At 41.4% G+C, this 22,498-nt stretch overlaps 1 protein-coding gene across 3 annotated transcripts in view; it reads right to left on the bottom strand.

Moving 5' to 3' along the window:
* Window positions 1-268: 268 nt before the first annotated feature.
* Window positions 269-22,498, bottom strand: part of LOC138807056 (cytochrome b5 type B-like) — a 25,465-nt gene continuing 3,235 nt past the window's right edge. The window contains exons 2-6 of one of the 3 annotated variants that reach the window (XM_069992638.1): window positions 12,480-12,608; window positions 11,685-11,714; window positions 9,433-9,488; window positions 7,636-7,664; window positions 4,299-4,368 (exon numbers count right to left, since the gene is read on the bottom strand). In XM_069992638.1, coding sequence (XP_069848739.1) covers window positions 7,655-7,664; window positions 9,433-9,488; window positions 11,685-11,714; window positions 12,480-12,608 — 225 coding nt within the window. In that variant the 3' untranslated portion in view covers window positions 4,299-4,368; window positions 7,636-7,654. Of the gene's footprint in view, window positions 4,369-7,635; window positions 7,665-9,432; window positions 9,489-11,684; window positions 11,715-12,479; window positions 12,609-22,498 lie in introns of all 3 variants that reach the window. The other 2 variants (XM_069992639.1, XM_069992637.1) reach the window with 2 other exon arrangements.

Below are 22,498 nucleotides of genomic sequence, written 5' to 3'. Positions count from 1 at the left end.
TTTTTAAGTATTTTTAAAGGCTTTTTGTTTTGTTTTTGTGTGCTGACCCTGGGGCTTGAACTCAGGATCTTGGTGCTGTCCCTGAGCCTTTTCACTTAAGATAAGCATTCTACCACTTGAGTCACAGCTCCACTTCTGGCTGCCCAGGCTGGCTTTGAACTATAATGCTCAAATCACAGCCTATTGTGTAGGTAGAAACACAGGCATGAGCGAGCCCAGCTTGGTGTTTTGTTTCAGTTTAGTTTTTCTAATAATGGTAGCCAGGACAAAAAAAGGAAAACACTATCTTTATTGTGTGTGGTTCTAACAGATACTCACTGTATATGCATTCCAGCTGAGACAAAGATCTGTTTCAAAATATGCTGAAATAAAACAGGTAAACAAACTCCATTATTGAATACACAAAAGGAATGATCATATTATTTATTCATAACACAGGGTACAGAAAAAAGGAAAGTTAAATAACCAAAATCATGTTTTGCTCAAAGAGCCAATGAAGGAGATAGTGTTATGGAAGGGACAGCTACTGAAACTCATAAGATGTAGGATATAGGCTTGGTGACTTGACAGATCTCTGTTGCTCTGGAACCTTCCTTCTAAAGCACCCCCACAAACTCCAGACCTAGCTCTCAGAGCCTAGTAGCCTCTCCATTACTTTTGTGATACTTGGCAACAAAATGCAATGGTTTTTAAAAAATAAAAAGCAAATTTCTTGTTGAGACAAGAAATGTCTGAATTCATTTCTCCTAAAAGTTAAATAACTTTGATGTACCACATTTCAGTCCCCTAAAATGGCATTTAAGCACATAGATACACTTGAGATCTTAAATAGGGAACATACTTCTTAAACAAAATTCCTTCAGATGGATTTGGCACCCATGCTACATTACTTGTTTAGAAAACCTCTGCTCTACTCAATTCCTACTTCTCACCTCACTGTTTATGCAGGCAGCAGGATTATAGTTAATGGACCCCAAAAAGTGCTCTTCATAATACAAAGTGGCATCACATTTGTAATCATTTAAATGAAGCCCTGAGTATTAAATGGATTTCATGGATGGCAGAGACAGTCTGAAAAGCTTTTTGTTCTGGCTCTTAGTTAAAAAACAAAAAACAAAAATGAGTCCAGATGTAAACAGAAAAAAAAATTTTTAATAGAAAAACACACTTTCTGCATGGATGTTCACCCTATATATATATTTTTTTAATCCAAGAATTTAACCTAAGAATATTATTCTTTAATCTTTCCTATAAGCCAGATGTTTTCCATTTGATATTGGAGACTGCTAACACCCCAGCTTTTACAACTGGTCCAAGTAATCTTCTGGCTTCATTTTAGCTCGAAGGTTCCCTTTCTACCTCCCCAACATGCCTTGTTCTGTACCCCAATGTATTCCATGTGACATCATCATGAGAGCAATAACATCCCAATCCTCATTCAATGCAACCTTCAGTCACACCACTTCTGTTACATAAGAGCCAACTATTTCTCCCCCTATATTAATATCATAAACATCTGGTTAAGATCACAGTTCCATTCAACTCCTTTCTCTAATACGTAAAAGTGAACCAGAAATTATTTCAAAATATCGTATGCAAGGGAAAAGGCTAATATTATTTGGATGAATTCTGAATTCATTCAACTGTTAAATCACAGGATACAAGACCTGGAATGAACTTTGTAAAACAGTTTGCATGGGCTGGCCTTGGTTTGCTGGGCAGCTTTCCTGTCCTGTCCAGCTCTTGGTAAACTGGAAGGGAAGGAGGAGGTTGTACTCCATCCAGCTGTTCCCTGCCAAACAGACAATGGCCCAGAAGCAGAAAGATAACCCCCTAAGGGCAGGCATAAAAATCAGCATTCACACTGGGCACTGATGACTCATGCTTGTAATCCTAGCTACTCGGGAAGCTGAGATCTGAGGACTACAGTTCAAAGCCAGCCTAAGCTGGAAAGTCCATAAGATTCTTATCTCCAATTAAACACCACAAAACCAAAAGTGGTGCTATGACTAAAAGTGGTAGAGCACTAGCTTTGAGCAGATAAAGCTCAAGGATAGTCTCCAGGCTTTGAGTTCAAGCCCCGCAACCAACAAAAATAAAATAAATCAGCAGTTGGAAAACAGTTGATGCACAATCTACTTAGGTGCTTCCACAGGGGAAACATAAAGTCAAAGATGCCAAAGAAATACCCAGACCCATGACATAATTTTAAATTAAAAACCTACTTTTTAATGATACACATATTGAGGAGGAAGAAAAAAAAAGCCCAAAAGACTATTTTTTTAAAGCATTTTCGGGGCTGGGAAGGTGGCTCAGTGGTAGGGTGCTTGCCTTGTATGCATGAGGCCCTGGGTTTGATTCCTTAGCACCACATAAGCAGAAAAAGCCAGAAGTGGAGCTGTGGCTCAAATGGTAGAGCACTAACTAGCCTTGAGCTGAATTGCTGAGGAACAGAGCCCAGGCCCAGAGTTCAGGCCCCACGATCAACAACAACAAAAAACAAAAAAAATCAAAATCAAAACAAAACTTTAGTTTTTGGGATGATGAAATAGAAAATAGTCTCTTGTCATGAATGGTCTCCCACTCTTAAATGATGAAGCTATTTTATTAAGGCAGACAGAAGATCAAAGTGGAGTCTTTTTTCTCTGGTCAAACAGGGAAATCAAACATTTGTTACTCTATTTAAAAAAGCCACCAGAATCCCTGGTAAATCGCTAAAGACATAGTATGTGTTTACATTTTGCCAATAATAGAGAGCTAGGAGAAAAGAGGAGGGGTAGTTAGAAGGTAGTGCCAAATCAGAGAAAGCTTTGGGAGTTTTGCCCAACTCCTGTCAAAAGTAGTGCTTTCAGTATTTTTCAAAAGAAAGATCATTCTGAACTCACCAGAGTTCTAGCTTCCAAACCACCCCTCCTCCTTCTTTCAGCTCTTCCCACCCAAGCAATCAAAGTAAAGCATAACCTGCTCCCCTCCCCTTGGAAGGGAAGGTGGCTGGATTTGGGGGGTAGGAATAGCATCCAGTTATATTCACATGGATAGGGGAGGATGGCCACAAAGCTCTTTCTAGTTTTAACAAACATAAACAAGGTCAAAGCTGGGGCTGGGAATGTGGCTTAGTGGTAGAGTGCTTGCCTAGCATTCATGAAGCCCTGGGTTTGATTCCACAGTACCACATAAACAGACAAAGCTGAAAAGTGGTGCTGTGGCTCAAGTGGTACAGTGCTAGCCTTGAGTAAAAGAAGCTCAAGGACTGTGCCCACACCCTGAGTTCAAGACCTAGGACTAGCAAAGAAAAAAAAAAAAAAAAAGCTGAGAGCTAGTGGTTCATGCCTATAATCTTAGTGATTCAGGAGTTTGAGATCTGAGGATTACAGTTCAAAGCCAACCCAGGCAGGGAAAGTCCACAACAATCTTATCTCTAATTAACTACAAAAATCTGGAAGCAGAGTTATGGCTTCAAAAACCTCAGGGACAGAGCCCAGGACCAGCGAAAAAATAAAAAAATAAAAAATAATAATAAATAAATAAGTACAATAAAATAGAGAAAAGGAAAATAAAAAAGCTAATTTTGTAGTTGTGTTTTCAATCATTGGTATATATGTATCAAACCTTTTGTGATAAATAGGAAAAATTAAACCAGAATTTTACAAAAAGTATTTACTAAAAAGGAAAGCTTCAAAATTGGGTTAAGAATGTCTAATGTAGCCTGGTACTCGTGGCTCATGCCTGTAAAATCCTAACAACTCAAGAAGCTGAGATCTCAGGATTGTAGTTCAAAGCCAGCCTGGGCAGGAAAGTCATATCGCCAATTAACCAGAAAAAGCCAGAAATGACACTCTGGCTCAAAGTGGTGGATCGCTAGCCTTGATCAAAAAAGCTCAGGAGTAGCACCCAGGCCCTGAGTTCAAGCCCCAGTACCAGCACAAAAAGAACATCTCATATACAGTCCAACTCTTAAACATCAGGCTTTTTTTTTTTTTTAATCAAACAACGTCACTACATTGTAAGAATTGAAATCATTAACATAAGTGTGTGAAATGTAAGGTAGTTGTGGAAACCAGGGAAGATGCCCTGGGGAAGATAGAGCAAGTGTGCAGGTGCTTTGAGAGTAAGGCTCTGGAAAATGAAGGATATTGGTCCCAGATTGGAGGTGGGTATGTGGCCAACCATCCTGGCTTCAAAGACGATTGGGCAGGAATCAAGGAGGGGCCACTGCTGCAGCTCCCAAAGCAAGTCTCTACTTCTCACTCCCAAGATGTGTTCCCAGGCTTCAGCAGGTCTCAAGATTTGCTTTCCATCTTGTAGTAGCGATATAGGACACCTATGAGGACTGCGCTGACAACGGGGAGAATCCAATATGCCCAGCAACTAGAATAAGGAAAAACAGCAGCAAAGGTGTGAGGATTTTATACAATCTAGACTTTCTTCCTTCTCTTTCACCTCATTTCATCCCATTTCATGTCACTATTTTTGGGGCTGGTACTGGAGCGTGAATTCAGGGCCTTGCATTCTCATTTGCAGCTTGTTGTTGTTTTGTTCAAGGCTGGCAGTATACCACTTGAGCCACAACTCCACTTCCAGCTTTTTTTTTTGCTGGTAATTGGAGATAAGACTCTCTTGGGAGTCTTTTCTGCCCATGCTGGCTTTGAATCATGAACCTCAGAGCTCAGCCTCCTCAGTAGCTAGGATTACAAGTGTGAGCCACTGTTATCCAGCAACACTATCTTTCAATATCTGTTCACTAATAAATATTTATAGGGGCAAGAATCACCTTGGGAAATTAAACTGCTTTTATTACACAACAAACATCTCGATAGTCCTAAGTCAAGCAAAGAGCACTGGCTTGACACTCCTTAGAGTTTCAGAACAGCAATCATTATTCTTTTTTTTTTTTTTTTTTGGTCGGTCGTGGGACTTGAACTCTGGGCCTGGGCGCTGTCCCTCAGCTCTTCAGCTCAAGGCTAGCGCTCTACCACTTGAGCTACAGCGCCACTTCCGGTTTTCTGGTGGTTTATTGGAGATAGGAGTCTTGCGGTCTTTCCTGCCCGGGCTAGCTTTGAACCGCGATCCTCAGATCTCAGCCTCCTGAGTAGCTAGGATTACAGGCGTGAGCCACCAGTGCCCGGCGAGCAATCATTATTCTTAAAATAGCTTCTTTAATAGAGTTTATCAAGCAGGGTACCAAGGGCTCACATCAGTAATCCTAGCTACTCAGGAGGCTGAGATCTGAGAATTGCAGTTCAAAGCCAACCCAGGCAGGAAAGTTTCTGAGACTTTTTTTTTTTGGGTCCAGTCATGGGGCCTGAACTCTGGGCCTGGGCACTGTCCCTCAGCTCTTCAGCTCAAGGTGAGTGCTCTACCACTTGAGCCACAGCGCCACTTCCAGCTTTTTTTTTTTCTGCTTATGTGGTGCTGAGGAATCAAACCCAAGGCCTCATGCATGCAAGGCAAGTGCTCTACCGTTGAGCCACCTTCCCAGCCCTCTCCGAGACTCATCTCCAATAAACCACCAGAAAACCAGAAGTGGCACTGTGGCTCAAGTGGTAGAGTGCTTGCCTTGAGCTGAAAAGCTGAGAGACAGCGTCCAGGCCCAGAGTTCAAGCCCCATGACTGACCAAAAAAAAAAAAAAAATAGAGAAGTGGCGCTGTAGCTCAAGTGGTAGAGCGCTTGCCTTGAGTTGAAGAGCTGAGGGACAACACCCAGGTCCAGAGTTCAAGCCCCACGACCGACAAAAAAAAAAAAAAAATAGAGCTTATCAGGGTCTTAGAGGAGTTGCTCAAATGGGAGTGGACCTCCCTGGCAAGGGTTAGGTACTAAGTACAAACCCTACTACCATCAAAAAAAATTAAAAATTAAATATTAAATTAAAATTTTAATAATCAAAAACTATAAAAAATGTTAGAATTAAAATGATTTTTAAAATTAAAAGTGATAATTAAAATAAAATAATAATTAAAATTATCAGCAGCTAGTTTGTTTTATTTTGTTTTTGTCGGTCGCGGGGCTTGAACTCTTGGGCCTGCATGCTGTCCCTCAGCTCTTCAGCTCAAGGTTAGTGCTCTACCAGTTGAGTCACAGCACCACTTCTGGTTTTTTTTTATGTTTTATTGGAGATAAGAGTTTTCACAGACTTTCCTGCCAAGGCTGGCTTTGACCCCTGATCCTCAGATTTCAGCCTCCTGAGTAGCTAGGATTACAGGTGTGAGCCATCAGCGCCTGGCTCAGCAGCTAGTTTTAAGGTATAATTCTTTTCTGGTTCAAATGACCAAGCTGCCTCTATAGTTAAGATATGTCTAGCTTCAGTATTAAATAGTTTCCAAGCCAATAAAACCAACTAACATTCATAATAAAAATGATTCTGTTTGCCTAAACATGCCCACCACTTTGTATACCAAAGCATGTCAGAAAGCTACTCCAAACGATGTTAGAATGTCAGCCAAGTAACTTAGTTAAACAATAAATAAATAAATCAAGATGACTTGTGTATCAGCAAGATGGCCCATGGGAACTGTTAAGTAATCTCTTCAAAATAGAAATGAATTCAGATTTCTTGAGGAGCAACCACAAAAGACTCATGTCCACTGCAGATATTCCTTAATATACAAGACAGAATGGTTACCCACCAAGCCTCGTGTAATCTTTCTACTAAACTGCCACTGAAGGGAGAAATGGAGGGAACACATTTATACTGCACGAAAGGAGATTTACATTGCACAGCAACTTCCTGCCAAAAGACAGAATTTTCTTCCTGTTGATCCACCCAGGCTAGTGCATGGAACTGCACACAATTGTGATTCATTTACTTGTAGCCCTCTGCAGTATTCTACAGGATGAATAGACTACAATTTATTCATTTTATTCAAAGATCTGTGTGTATGTGTGTGTGTATATGCCAACTCTGGGCTTGAACTCAGGGTCTAGGCGCTGTCCCTTGAGCGTTTGTGCTCAAGCCTAGTGCTCTACCACTTAAGCCACAGCTCTCCTTTCAACTTTTTTGGTAGTTTATTGTAGATAAGAGTCGCATGGACTCTCCTGCTCAGCTCTGAACTGCAATCCTTAGGTCTCAGCCTCCTGAGTAGCTAGGATTACACTGGTGCCTGGTTCTTGAAGATTTCTTTACAATCCAGGCTGGCCACAGTCATGGTAGATAATGCACTTATGACTGGGTGGCTTACTCCATTTCTCAGAGCTACAAACCTCTGTATTTCTAACATTACTGGGGGACACAGTACAAGGGACACACTACAAGTAAACCTTGGAGAAAAACAGAATTATTGACTATAACTAAAAATGTTTCTTTTGCACTTCACACAGATCAAGTTTCAGGTGAAAGTCAGGTAACGGCATCATAGAATTAGTTGCTCATGTATACCAGCCTCTTCTTGGATGTGATTCCAATTTATGTCACAGATTGTAATATCACTCAATGAAAGAATCTTCTGATTATTCAAAATGGTTGAAATTATAAAAATGAACTTGAGTATCATAATAACTACTGAGTTTGTGAAGACTTTGTCCAAAAAAGCATTAGCTGTCAGCCTGTGCTCTTAAATTAGGTTCTGCATGTATATCTGCGGAAAAGCCTCAAGGTAGAAATTGGGGAGCACAAGGAAATCCATTAAAGAGGTACTCACCTTTTGCACGTATGGTTTTTCAAAGGATCCTGGTAAAGTCACATATTCAAAAATAACAAGAGAAAAAAGAAAAAAAAAAGATTAACAGTGCATATAAGTCTTAATTATCTGTATAAATTCTGAAGCCCTGGGGCTGGGAAGGTGGCTCAGTGGTAGAGCGCTTGCCTTGCATGCATGAGGCCCTGGGTTCGATTCCTCAGCACCACATAAGCAGAAAAAAAAAGCCAGAAGTGGTGCTATGGCTCAAGTGGTAGCACGTTAGCCTTATTAGCATAAAAGACCACATTTAACCAGGCACTGGTAGTTCATGCCTGTAATTTAGCTACTTTGCCCCAGGACTGGCAACAAAAACAAAACAAAACAAAAGACATCCTGGACCAGATATACTTTATAGAGTGGCCCGCAAATTGAGTTTTAATTTCATAAGACTGTCATGCAAATAAAACACATCCCTCAAACTTCAAAGAAATTTGCTCATAGGAAGTAAAACTTCCAATGAAAGGGTTTTGATAAGCCCTACTCATACAGTATCACAATTACTTGAGATTATTGTTATCTGCTTATCATTATACCATGCTAGCATGGCATAAACAGGCTAATTACAACATTCTGGGTCTGTCTGAGAAATAACAACGAACAGTTCCATTTTCAGAGACTCGGGAAGGGGGTGTGGTAGGGACAATGATGCATATGTGAGGTGTGAGCTATAGAAGAGATGGTTAAGGCATAATTAGCAACCAAGTCCTTCAGCTAAGTTTAGAAAGAAGCCAGGTAAGGTGGTTGTTGTTGTTTTTAATACCATATTTGCATATGTAGTTTTTGAAAGTATGATGTTATTGTTATTATTAAGGTGTGATACAGAGGGATTACCATTTCATAAGTTTGGTAATGAATACATTTCTTTTTTGTCACCCCTGCCTTTCCTTTCTCCAGTTATGTAAGTTGGGTTATTTTTTTTTTTGGGGGGGGGGGGTTGTTGTTGTTTTGTTAGTCATAGGGCTTGAACTCAGGGCCTGGGAGATGTCCCTGACCTTTTGTGCTCAAGGCTAGTGCTCTACTACTTTGAGCCACAGCACTAAGTTCTGGTTTTCTGCCAGTTAATCGGAGATAAGAGTCTCATGGACTTTCTGTCCAGGTTGGCTCTGAACTTCGATCCTCAGATCTCAGCCTCCTGAGTAGTTAGGATGATAGGTGTGAGCCACCAGGGCCCAGCTTTATGTAAGGTTTTTTCTTGTTGTTTTTAATCCTATAAGACTGAAAAGAGTTTTTGATTTTGTTTTTTGATGGTCCTGGGGCTTGAATTCTGGGCCTGGGTGATGTCCCTGAATTTTTGTGCTCTACCACTTGAGCTACCACATAGCTCCAGTGCCAGCTTTTTGGTGGTTAATTGGAGATAAGAGTCTCTCACAAGCCGGGCGCTGGTGGCTCACGCCTGTAATCCTAGCTACTCAGGAGGCTGAGATCTGAGGATCGCGGTTCAAAGCCAGCCCGGGCAGGAGAGACCATGAGACTCCTATCTCCAATAAACCACCAGAAAACCGGAAGTGGCGCTGTAGCTCAAGTGGTAGAGCGCTCGCCTTGAGCTGAAGAGCTGAGGGACAGCGCCCAGGCCTGGAGTTCAAGCCCCATGACCGACAAAAAAAAAAAAAAAAAAAAAGAGTCTCTCACAGACTTTCCTGCCTAGGCTGACTTCAAACCACAATCCTCAGATCTCAACCTCCAGAGTAGCTAGGATTATAGGTGTGAGTGACCAACAACAAGCTTGAAAAGTTTGAATAACATATAATCTTCCTTTACCCACACTCTTCCTCTGAGCACAATGTTTCAATCCTCATCTCCATGTCCGAGGTCTGCTGAAGGGAACAGAGGCTTCAGTGACATGCCTAGCTTGTAGATTTATCCCTTTAGGTATTCAAGCACATGTGACTGGTTATTTGTATATCTAGACTATTATACTCTCAACCTAGTCTACAGAAAGTACTAACTGCAAAACTATGATTTTAGTTATAAAACAGCAGATCCAATATAATCCAAAGTTCTTCAAGCACAAGCTCTACTATATATACTTTATTTATTTATTTATTTATTTAATTTACTTATTTCCCCAGTACTGAAAGCCTAGGAGCTATCTCTCAGGTTTTTTTGTTTTTTTTTTTTTTTTTTGCTAAAGGCTGGTGCTAAATCACTTGAGCCACACTTCCACTTCTAGTTTCTTGGTGATTAATTAGAGATAAGATGCTCACAGGCTTTTCTGGCTGGGCTGGCTTTGAGCAGAGATTATAGTATCAGCCTCCTGAGTAGCTAGGATTATAAGAGTGAGCCCATCAGCACCCAGCTTTAAGACATGTTTCTTTATTCTCCAAGTAGTTTATAACAGATTTGCACACAACAAACTGCTATGATTTTTACCTCAAAACTAATAGAAATTAACCCTGTAAGTAAAACTGATTCTTTTTTTTTTTTTTTTTTGGCTAGTCGTGGGACCTGAACTCTGGGCCTGGGCACTGTCCCTCAACTCTTCAGTTCAAGGCACCACTTCCGGCTTTTTTTTTCTACTTATGTGGTGCTGAGGAATTGAACCCAGGGCCTCATGCATGCGAGACAAGCACTCTACCACTGAGCCACCTTCCCAGCCCAGTAAAACTAATTCTTAAAAGCTCGAAGTTTATTAATGTTTTAACTCTTCCATAACATAAATAATAATTATATGTAGTACAAATTAATAAATAATTAAGCGGGATTTTATAGGTTAAAAGGAAATACTTTAGCCTATCTGAGGAAACTTCTTATAAAATGATGTCTGATATCTTGCTGCTGAATGCTAAAGCTGTTTCCTCATTTGTAAAATGAAGGACTCAAATGACCTGGAATTGTAAAATCGTATCTAATTATTTCAACACAATTTTCTGAGCCAAGGGCATTTTATTGAGAGCTATGGGAGCAGCCTTCTAATGGGTGGAGAGAAGGAAACAGGAAGTGTTATTCTTCTACGTCTAGGAACTCTGAAGGAGAATGACATGGAGATCTCTCTCTCTTCCACTAGCTCCATAATGGAGTATTTTCCCGATACTATTTCAACAGGCAATGAACCCAATTACTCACTCAATCAGACTCAGCTGCAAGAACAAGAAAGTACTGTCACATCTGGCCACCCCAGGGCATAGGTCTTGGGGGTTAGCAGATATGGATATCACTATAAGCTCTGTTTAAGAGAAAACATGAGCAAGGGGTACACACACACACACACACACACACACATACACACCCACACCCACACACACAAAACATGAGCAAGGGGTACACACACACACACACACACACACACACACTCTCCCTCTCTCTCCCTCTCTCTCTTAAGAAATGTGGTGTATTTTATCATCAGGACACAAATGTAGGGAAGAATGATCCAGAATGATGATGATGTGTTAAAACATAGACAAGGAGTATTACAAGTATACCTCTGGCCTATCATAGTTTATTATGTAGGCTTTCAAAAACTTAAGTAAAAGGTGTAGAAAGTGTATAAAAAGCTTATGTTTTACTTCCTAAATGGGACGTTTGCTATTCCAAGTATTTAAAATTGGAAGCAGATTTTAGGACACAGGACACCTTCAGCAAATGTAACAGAGTGGTCTGCTAGCATTCAGGCAGCTTCTGACTTACGCTGTGTGTGTCTCTGTGGCCAGTAACTGACAAAAAAAGATAATTTGGAAATTTCTGGCTTTAAACACCACTGGAAAGGGGGCTGGGAATGTGGCTTAGTGGTACAAATGCCTGCCTAGCATGCATGAAGCCCTGGGTTCAATTCCTCAGTACCACATAAACAGAAAAGGCCAGAAGTGGTGTTTTGGCTCAAATGGTAGAGTACTACTAACCTTGATCACAAAAGCTCAGGGACAGTGCCCAGGCCCTTACTTAGTTCAAGCCCCCAGACCCAGCACACACAAGCATACACATACACACACACACACACATACACACAAGCAATTCTACTTGAGTAAACAAATATAAACAGTAGAGACACACAAGATAAACTGATAAACCCTTACCTTTTTACCACTATTGGGTTTAAGGTCATTCTGTGAAAAAGAAAACAATGTTTTAAGACACATCCAAATGATCTCTTCTGATGTGTTTGTTTCTAATCTTGGAACCTGAGGCTAGTTTTTGCTGGCAGTGTATTATCTGTGGGAACCAGGGTCTGAAGAACTAGCCTGACCCACCTCCCCTCACTTCCCCCACACATATTTAGCATATCAGGGTCTCCTGTTAGAATGGTTAAGTATGAAGGATTTAAAAGTCTATAGTTACCACCTTTAGTGTGTATGCCACCTCTGGGGCTCGAACTCAGGCCTGGGCACTGTCCCTCAGCTTCTTTTGCTCAAGACTAGCACTCTACCACTTGAGCCACTACTCCATTTCTGGCTTTTTTTTTTTTTTCTTTATTATAGATAAGAGTCTTACAGACTTTTCTGCGCAGGTTGGCTTTGAATCACGATCCTTAGATCTCAGCCTCCCAAGTAGCTAGTATTACAGGCATGAGCCTCCAGTGCCCAGGCTTACAAGGGGCTTTCAAGAACAACCAAACCACCACAGTTTTACATATGGATTCATTCACTACAGGAATCAATCATCAATAAAAATAATCCAAACACCAGTCCCTTTAGCTTTTCAGAGATACTATGTGCTATATACTATAAGGCTAGATGATTCTAGAACAATGTAACCTAGTAGCTAGGCTGAATGACTTTCTAATCATTCATTCTCATGTTATGTGATGTTGTGCTCTATTATTGATGCTGTGCTGTGCTATGCTCACAAGTTTGTTCTCTGACCATTCTTACCGGGTGGACGTCACCAATGTAGTACTGCTTGAGCATCTCTCTGGCATCGGAGGAGTGGCCTATATCTTCAAAGCTTTCGCTTGCATCAGTACCAGCCTGTTCCAGCAGAACCTCTTCTCCAGCAGGATGCTGGGAGGAAAAGATATTTAATGAACCAAGGGTTCTCTGAAAAGCAAATCCATGTATATTTTTCCTTTGGTCCCCAATTATTCTTGTTCTTTTCTCCTTTGAATGGGAGTAATGGAACAAATTGCCATTGTGTGTTACCTGGGAGGATGCAACAGGAAGGAATAGAATTTCTGTAATATTCTGGCCCAAACTGCATGCTATGGGTATGATGGTGAGGCTAAGACAAGTGTGTAAAATGAGTGACAGTCCAGAAGATGAATGGCCTGTGACACTCAAAAGTAAATGAGGTCAGCAAGTCAAGAAGAAACTGTTCAAGATTTCAGAGACTACAGAGACATGACTACTGGGCACAATGTGTAAGTGTAGGTTGGTTCCCTTCCCTGTCATTATTAAGACTACCACAGCCAGTGGCATGCCTGTAATCCTAGCTACTAAGGAGATTGTGATCTGAGGATTGTGGCTAAAAAGCCAGCTGGGCACAAAGATCTGAGGGTATCTCATTTCCAATTAACCAGCAAAAGATGAGCTGGAGGCATGGCTTAAGTGGCAAGAAATAGAACTATTATCGATCTAATAATCTCAATCCGGTGTGTGTGTGTGTGTGTGTGTGTGTGTGTGTGTGTGTGTGTGTGTGTGTGTGTGTGTGTGTGTGTGTGTGTGTGTGTGTGTGTGTGTGTGTGTGTGTGTGTGTGTGTGTGTGTGTGTGTGTGTTAGCATAGGGTCTCAAAGTTGTTTTTTTTTTGTAATTTGTTTAGATTGGGGGGGGGGGGAACACAAGGGCTTACTATGTATCAGATGTTGGCCTCAAACTCACAATCCTACCTCTGCTTCCAGAGTACCTGGCACTTGTGACTACACCTGGCTTCAAGAAGTATTTGTAAAGTCAGGCACCAGTGGTTCATACCTGCAATCCTAGCTACTCAGAAGCCTGACATCTAAGGATCGTGGTCAAAGCCAGCCTGGGCAGAAAAGTCCCCATGAGACTCTTGTCCTCCAATTAACCACTAAGTACTAGAGCACTAGCCGTGAGCACAAAGAGGCTCAGGAACAGTGCCCAGGCCCTGAGTTCAAGCCCCACAACTGACCAAAAAAGTATTCATGCTACCACCTTCACAGCAGCATTATTCCCAGTAGCCAAAAGGCAAAAGCCACTCAAATGTTCATCAGGAGATAAATGAGTTAAACAGAATGTGATGTATGTACATACAACTAACTGGCTATTATTCATTCTTAAAAAAATGAAATCCAGTCACATTCTCCTGCAACAAATGAACCTCAAGAACTTTATGCTAAGTGACCCAATCAGAGAATGGATTCTACCTTTATATGACATTTCTAAAATTGTCAAATTCATAAACAGAAAGTAGAAGACTAGTTGCTATCCAAAGAGGAGAAAAGGGATTTGTTGAATAGTCTAGTTTGAAGTTTTCCAGATTCAAAAGTTCTGGAGAGGGCTGGGAATGTGGCTTAGTTGTAGAGTGCTTGCTTAGCATGCAAGAGGCCCTAGGTTCGATTCCTCAGTAACACACAAACAAAAAAATTAAAATTAATTTTTTTTTAAAGTTCTGGATGCCTGATTCACAGGTATGGACAATACAATTGGTGGACTGCACATTTTACAAAATTTAAGATGGCAGATTTTATGAAATACATTTTCATAATATAAAAATGTCAATAATATAGAAAAGTAAAATAAAATCAATTCCATATATGACGTGTATGTGTGTGTGTGTGTATCTGTGTGTGTGTGTGTCTGTGTGTGTCTGTGTGTGTGTCTGTGTGTTGATCATGGGGCTTGAACCCTGGGCCTGGGCACTGTCCCTCGGCTCTTCAGCTCAAGGCTAGCACTCTATCATTTGAGCCACAGTGCCACTTCCAGTTTTCTGTTGGCTTATTGGAGATAAGAGTCTCAGAGAGGGTTGGGAAGGTGGCTCAGTGGTAGAGCGCTTGCCTTGCATGAATGAGGACCTGGGTTCAATTCCCCAGTACCACATAAGCAAAAAGAAAAAGAAAAAAGCCGGAAGTGGCGCTGTGGCGCAAGTGGTAGAGCGCTAGCCTTGAGCTGAAGAGCTGAGGGACAGTGCCCAGGCCCAGAGTTCAAGCCCCATGACCAGACCCTCTTCCCCCCCCCAAAAAAAAGAGTCTCATAGACTTTCCTGGCGGGGCTGGCTTTGAACTGTGATCCTCAGATATCAGCCTCCTGAGCAGTTAGGATTACAGGCATAAGCCATCAGCTCCTGGCCATATATGACATATATGACATGTATATGATATACATGCCAGGCAGCTGAAAAAAGAAAGAATATGTATATGGAGTATATTATGTGGGCAATGGCATCTGGAGTTGGAAGTCAGGACAGCGGTGGCTTTGGGGATGGGCAGGGACAAGCTGGAAGGAGCACTTCTAGGTCCACTCGGAGGGGATTTCGCAAATGTGCTGACTCAGTGAAAACTCATTGAATGTGTTTTCAGGTTTTGTGCATTTTTTTTTCTGTTGCTGCTTTTTAAAAATATGCCTTAAGAAAAAAAAAAAAAAAACCCAGGCATTTGAACAGAGGAAACACCTGGATGTGTTTACTGACTGGATAGAGGGCAGAGATTTTTCACAACATTTTTAGCTGCAGAACACTTTCTGGAAGCAACATTTTGGATGGAAGCCTGATACACACAATCAAGTGAGTGTACATGATTAAAGTGCTCCATGACCGTCAATAATCAATTTGAAAATCACTAATTACACACAAAAGGGACAAAGAAGACTAGGCTTCAAATTAAGCAATATTAGCAGCAGACATAGGGCGGAGGAGTTTGGAGGAAGATTAATTTATTTTCAGTCATGCTTAGTCTTAGAAACTACAAATACGGGGCTAATCTCAGTCCTTCAGGACTAACGAGAACAGACTTGTGGGACTGTTGGTTAATACAGTGAAAACAAGCCATAGAAAAAATTTAAATGCACCAGAGAAGTGGCTGGATAAGGGAGAAAGAAACTAGAATACATACAAGCATTTTTACTCCTTAAACTGATCTAAGGATCAGTGTGTTCCAATCCTAGCCCGATGTTTTTAAGATGGATGGGACTAGGTTTGATTAAAACAAACAAACTAACAAAAAACCCTGCTCATCAGAATGGCCCAACCAGTTCCTGTAACTAGTGATAGACTTCATCTCACAACTCCTGAAACAGTGATAAACATCATCTTGGCTTAGAATACATATGAGTACATTTTCATTACTTTGGAGTTTCTTCAAGATGCCAAAATCATAAGCAACAAAATTTAAAAACTTTATCAAAAATTAAGAATTTGGCCAGGCCCCGGTACCTCACACCTGTAATCATAGTTACTTAAAGGCTGAGAAGTGGAGGATCACAGTTTGAAGCCAGCCCAAGGAGAAAAGTCCCCAAAATTCCATCTCCTGGCACTTGGGCTCAAGTTGTAGCGCAAGCCACTTGCCAGCTATAAGCAAGAAAGCTCCATTGACTTTTGAGCTCTGAGTTTAAAGCCTGGTACTAGAAAAAAAAAGGTACCTATCCATCCTACAACAAAGATAAACTTTGAAAATATTAAAATAAGTCAGTAACAAAAGGCCACGTATTGTATGATTCTATTTATGCAAAATGTCTGGAGATGGAAAATCCACAGAGCTGAGTATAGGAGAGGAAATGAGAAGTAATAGCTAATAGGCATGTTTCTTTTTGATGTAATAAAAAGTGGAAGTTAAAAACCAGACCTCTAAGTCCAATGCCTACAATCCCAGCACACAGCATCACAAGTTCAAATCCATCTTGGTATAGGAAATTTGAGGCCAACCTGGGCTACACAGGAAGACTCTGTCTCAAAAAAAAGGGGGGGAGCTGGGAAGGTGGCTCAGTGGTAAGAGTGCTAGCCTTTCCTACACGAGGCCCTGGGTTCAATTCCTCAGCACCATATAAGCAGAAAAGGCTGGAAGTGGCACTGTGGCTCAAGCAGTAGAGTGCTAGCCTTGAGCTGAAGAGCTGAGGGATAGTGCCCAGGCCCAGAGTTCAGGCCTTAGGACCGACAAAAAAAAGCAAGAAGTCAAGCAAGCAAGCAAGCTCTGACATTTGTACAACCATTTGGAGATGACGAAAACCACTAAACTATACTTTTTTTTTTTTTTTCAGTTGTGGGCTTGAACTCAGGGCATAGGCACTGTCCCTGAGCTCTTTTGCACAAGGCTAGTGCTCTACCACTTTGAGCCATAGCTCCACTTCTGGTTTTTGAGTGGTTAATTGGTGTTGTTGTTGTTTTGTTGGTCATGGGGGCTGAACTCTGGGCCTGGGCACTGTCCCTCAGCTCTTCATCTCAAAGCTAGTGCTCTACCACTCGAGCCATAGCACCACTTCTGGCCTTTTCTGCTTATGTGGTGCTAAGGAATTGAACCCAGGGCCTCATGCATGCAAGGCAAGCACTCTACCACTGAGCAACCTTCCCAGGCCCTTGAGTGGTTAATTGGAAGTAAAGAGTCTCACAGGGACTTGTCTGCCTGAGCTGGCTTCAAACCACAGTTCCTCATATCTCAGCCTCCTAAGTAGCGAGAATTATAGGCATGAGCCTGGACATCATCATTTAAAGGAAACAACAACCCAAGAGTACCAACCTTGAGTTCTGCATGCTTCTACAAAAGATAACATCTTATTTTAACTAAACAATTTTCAACATTATTCCTCTTCTACCTAAAAACACTTGTCTGTTTAAAAAAGAAAAAAAGGTCTGGTGTCAGTGGCTCCCACCTATAATCTTAGCTACTCAGGAGGCTGAAATCTGAAAATCAAGGTTCCAAGTTCACTTGGGCAGACAAATGGGACTTTTATCTCCAGCTAACCAGCAAAATGCCAGAATGGATGAATGGTTCAAGTAGCAGAGTGCCAGCATGAGTGAAAAGCCATGTAAGAGTCCAAGGCCCAAAATCTTTCTGAATTTTATTTCACTCGCTCCATTGACTCTTCAATTATTTATTCAAGAGCCTCAAAAACCTTAAAATAGTTCAGTAACTACTGGGACCTTTCCAGCAGGCCAACACTACACCCATTCACTCCAATCCAGGAAATGCCTAACCTTGCCCATTGGCCACTATTAGCAACAAACATTGTGGAGTGGTGGCATATATATGTCCCAGTTCTTGGAAGCCCGAAGAAGAAGGCTGCTGAGCTTAGAAGTTCAAGACCAGCCTGGACAGCATGGGGAGAATTAATCTCTTCTCCAAATTGAATGAATGAATACAAACAAATCTAAATGCTCCTCCTTTTCAAATTCCTTCCCCGTTCCAGTTGGTTGTTGATCCAACAAAGAAAAACGGTTGGCAAAGAGGATAAAACCTTCCATTATCGGTGAATAAAATAGTAACGCTCCATCAGGAGTGAGAGACTGTGTAATAAGTTCAACAGTAAGCCAAAGCAGAGGCTTGGGACGCACCCAGGCATTTTCTTATTACTCAGTATCTGACCTAGAGGTAACCTCTGCCATTTAATTGACACACTTGCAAGCTGGATATCAAACACAAAAGGACATTATTCACCCAGTTCCCAGCAAGGTCAATGTTGGAGGTTCAAAGTCAACTGCTCAATTTTTTTAATCTTAATATATGCAGATACATACAAATCATGCTTGTGGGAATAAGTTAGAAAATGCTGAGGTAAGTATTGTAAGACCAAAATACACAGCCAGTGGCTCAGAAGGCTGAGATCTGAGGGACAGGTGCCCAGGCCTTGAGTTCAAGCCCCAATACCAGCACACACATACATACACACACATATACATACACACAAAGGAAGAAAGGAGGAGGGGAGAGAGGAAGGACAAGGGAGAGTAGAAGAAGGAGAAGAAGGGAGAAAGAAGAAAGAAGAAAGAAGCCGGGTGCTGGTGGCTCACTCCTGTAATCCTAGCTACTCAGGAAGCTGAGATCTGAGGATCACAAAGCTAGCCACAGCAGGAAAGTCCATGAGACTCTTATCTTCAATTAACCACCAGAAAACTGGAAGTGGTGCTGTGGCTCAAAGTAGTAGAGTGCTCGCCTTAAGTGAAAAAAGTTCAAGCTCCACGACCAACAAAAAAATAGGAGGAAAAAAACAATACACTGCCTCTCATTCTTGAAACAGGACATTTAATCAGGCTAACCATTGCCTTGTCTGCAGCTCCAATCTTTTCATTCTTTTTTTATTTTTATTTATTCTTGTTGTTGTTGTTCATTATGGGAGCTGAACTCTGGGCCTGGGCACTGTCCCTCAGCATTTCAGCTCTACCACTTGAGCCACAGCACCACTTCTAGCTTTCATTCTTTTTTTTTTTTTTTTTTACTACATTCACTATATTTATAAGAAACAAGAAAATAAGAAATCATAATTATAGCTTCTGGTCTAGAATAGACTTAACTTCTCATCAAAGCCCCTCTGACTGACTACATGCATTTGAACTTTGATGGTAGACATTGCTTTAAACACATCCAAGACTGTTTCTTCGGTAAGCAGCTTCATCGATAAGTCTAGTTTGACTCCATTTGGTACCACTGCCCACAAGTGTTCCAGGACCCTAAAGACAGTTGTTTGAGTCCCTCAAAAATAACTAGGAGTCAGTAAGCCTGGCTTCGTGGGACTGTGGGCCCAGCCCTCTCTATCCCAGCCTTCTCTCCACTGCCGCTCTGCAAAAACTACATTCTTGACAAAACCACAAGGATTTTTTTCCCCCTGTAAACACTAGGAGAAAAAGGCGAACAACTATACACAACTTATTGAAGACAGCATTTTTTTCCCCCTATTAGTCTACTTTTTTCGTAGTGATAGCACCTCAATCACACTAGGCAAGCAGTCCTAGCTATATTCCCAGCCCTCCACTGTTTTCAAATACCACCTTTATCACATGCTAAGTTGTCTTGCATAAATAAGAACTTTCTGTACAACTCCAATTTGTTTCCCTGGATCTATCTGTTGATTCCTAATGAACAAATTATCTGCTCAGATCACTATCTGACAGATTTTCAATCCCTAGTCTCTTTATTAAATACTAGTGGAATGGTAATTAATGCTAATTGAAAGAACACAGAAGAAAAGAGAATTCTAAGAATGATAGAGTTACAGAATAAAAATCTTGCTGGGAAAAAAAAATCCCGTTAAGTTCTTTGTGGATGGAAATTCCACCCTGACGTAATTAAAATGGAACAATAGAGTTACTAGATACCACCTGACTTGGAAAATGAAATGGAGAAACATGGAGGAAGCTATGACATGAGGCGGAATGATGAAAAGAGTGACCTCTAGCCCAACATATTACATCACCTAAGTAAAATACAGAGATTAAAGCTTTGGAGAGGATTAAAACCTACTTCCTAAACAATCTGACAAGGCAAGGAAAGATAATAGATATGGATGGTGAACAGGAGGAAATGGTGAGGGCCCATAGGCATTTGCTTCCAGAAGAGAACGAGCCAGGTAAAACAGGCAAATTAGCTCCTGGCCAAAAAAAGGATGCAAGCTGGCAAAGGTACAACCAGGCCGAGTTGAGTCAAGTCTGTGGATTCAAACATAACCAGAGATCTTGGTCCCTGTCACCATGCATCTCGCTGCTGCAGAAAGGGCTTCTCTTCTTCTTCATCTTCTCTTCTTGGGATTTACTCCTCCCCACTGCAATTATTTCATGCCTTTCCTCCTCCTTCTTCTCTTACACAGAGAGCCAGGGCCCTCTTATTGGTGATAATTTGAGAACAGAGCAAGGAGCCTGGAACATAGCAAGATGTAGGGAGCGCTGACTTTATCGTTTAGGTGCACATAGACCTGTCCACACCCCCATGCAAAATGCACAGATAAATCAAAGTAGATTCACTCATCAGGTCATCTCACCCGTGTGCGGCATCTCACCCACAAGTCAGTCCACAGCATTCAATTTACCATTATTTGCAATCTGTTTATTTACTTATGTACTGGCTTTTTAAGACAAGAGTCTCAAACTGGAGATCCAGTTTGGATCAGCCAGGCATGAACTACTGCTCCTTCCCACTGCCAGATGGAATTTACCTTCAAATCTCTCAGAGTACCTCTCATTTACTACTCCAAAGATGTTATTAGAATCCTGAGGTCCTGAGTTCATCCCCAGAACCACATACACACACAGACACACACACACAAAGCTAAAATGAATATAATTTTGTATTCACTACAAAAATAACCACCAGGGCTGGGAATGTGGCTTAGTGGTAGAGCACTTGCCTAGCATGCATGAAGCCCTGGGTTCGATTCCTCAGCACCACATAAGCAAAAAGAAAAAAGCTGGAAGTGGCACTGTGGTTCAAGTGGTAGAGCGCTAGCCTTGAGCTGAAGAGCTGAGGGACAGCGCCCAGGCCCAGAATCCAGGCTCCAAGACCGGACCCAAAAAAAAAAAAAAAAAATTTTAAAGGCAAGACCACACAAACATATACAAATTACCCATGAAAACACAGAACATCATTAGTCATCAAGGAGAGGAAAGATAAAACCACAATTATATGCTACATACACTCATCAGAAAGGCTCAACATCAACAACTAATAAATACATGTCAATGAAGATGTGGAAAATTGGGAAAGTCATACATTATTGGTTTTAATATAAAATGATGTAAACTCTTTGAGAAAAGCTCTGGTAGTTACTTAAAAAGTTAATCTCACTCACCATTTTACTACTAGGTTTCTACCCAAACAGAATGGAAATACAGGACCACACAAATATCTCTTCATGCAAGTTCACCTCAGCTTTATTCATGACCATCAAATACTGGAAACTACCCAAATGTCAATCAACAGGTTAATGGATTCACACAATGAAATAAGAAGCAATAAAATGGAACAAATTAGCCAGGTGGCTCACATCTGTAATCCTAGCTACTCAGGAGGCTGAAATCTGAGGATCAAAGTTCAAAGCCAGCCCAGGAAGAAATGTTCCCATGAGACTTTTTTTTTTTTTTTTTTGGGGGGGGGTCCGGTCGTGGGGCCTGAACTCTGGGCCTGAACGCTGTCCCTCAGCTCTTCAGCTCAAGGCTAGCACTCTACCACTTGAGCCACAGGGCCACTTCTGGCTTTTTTCTTTTTGCTTATGTGGTGCTGAGGAATCAAACCCAGGGCCTCAGGCATGCAAGGCAAGCGCTCTACCACTGAGTCACCTTCCCAGACCCTCCCATGAGACTCTTATCTCCAATTAGCCCCTCAAAAACCAGAAGTGGAGCTGTAGCTGAAGGTGGTAGAATGCTAGCCTTGAGTGAAAGAGCTCAGGGACAGCTCCAAACCCTGAGTTCAAGCCCCACAACCAAAAAAAAAAAAAAGAAAAGAAAAACACCACTGCCTACCTATTATTATGAACTATGCTTTAACCTAAAACTTATTAGAAGGCAATCACCATAGGACACAGCTAAGGCTAGAATTAAAGCAATGCTATGTGGACAAGAGAAATCAAGGGATTTTCTAAGCCAGATTCTGTCACTGAGCAATCATATGGTCAGATTTTCTCTCAACCTGTTTCTTGTACCTGTTAAAATAAGGACTATAGTGAATCACTCTAGGCTAATTATTTTCTTTTTTTCTTTTTTTTTTTTGGGGGGGGGTCCAGTCGTGGGGCCTGAACTCTGGGCCTGGGCACTGTCCCTCAGCTCTTCAGCTCAAGGCTAGCACTCTACCACTTGAGCCATAGCACCACTTCCGGCTTTTTTTTTCTGCTTATGTGATGCTGAGGAAACGAACCCAGGGCCTCATGCATGCAAGGCAAGCGCTCTACCACTGAGCCACCTTCCCAGCCTAGGCTAATTATTTTCAAAGCAAACCTGGCATTGTACTAGTGGTAGAGCACGTGACTAGCTTATGTGAAGCCCTGGGTTCAATTCCCAGAATTGGAAGGGGAAAAAAAAAAAAAA

This window comes from Dipodomys merriami, unplaced genomic scaffold (genome assembly GCF_024711535.1).
Source record: "Dipodomys merriami isolate MVZ:Mamm:240054 unplaced genomic scaffold, mDipMer1.0.p SCAF_41, whole genome shotgun sequence".
Taxonomy (NCBI): domain Eukaryota; kingdom Metazoa; phylum Chordata; class Mammalia; order Rodentia; family Heteromyidae; genus Dipodomys; species Dipodomys merriami.
Note: the sequence above shows the minus strand (reverse complement) of the source record. Positions and strands in the feature narration are given on the sequence as shown.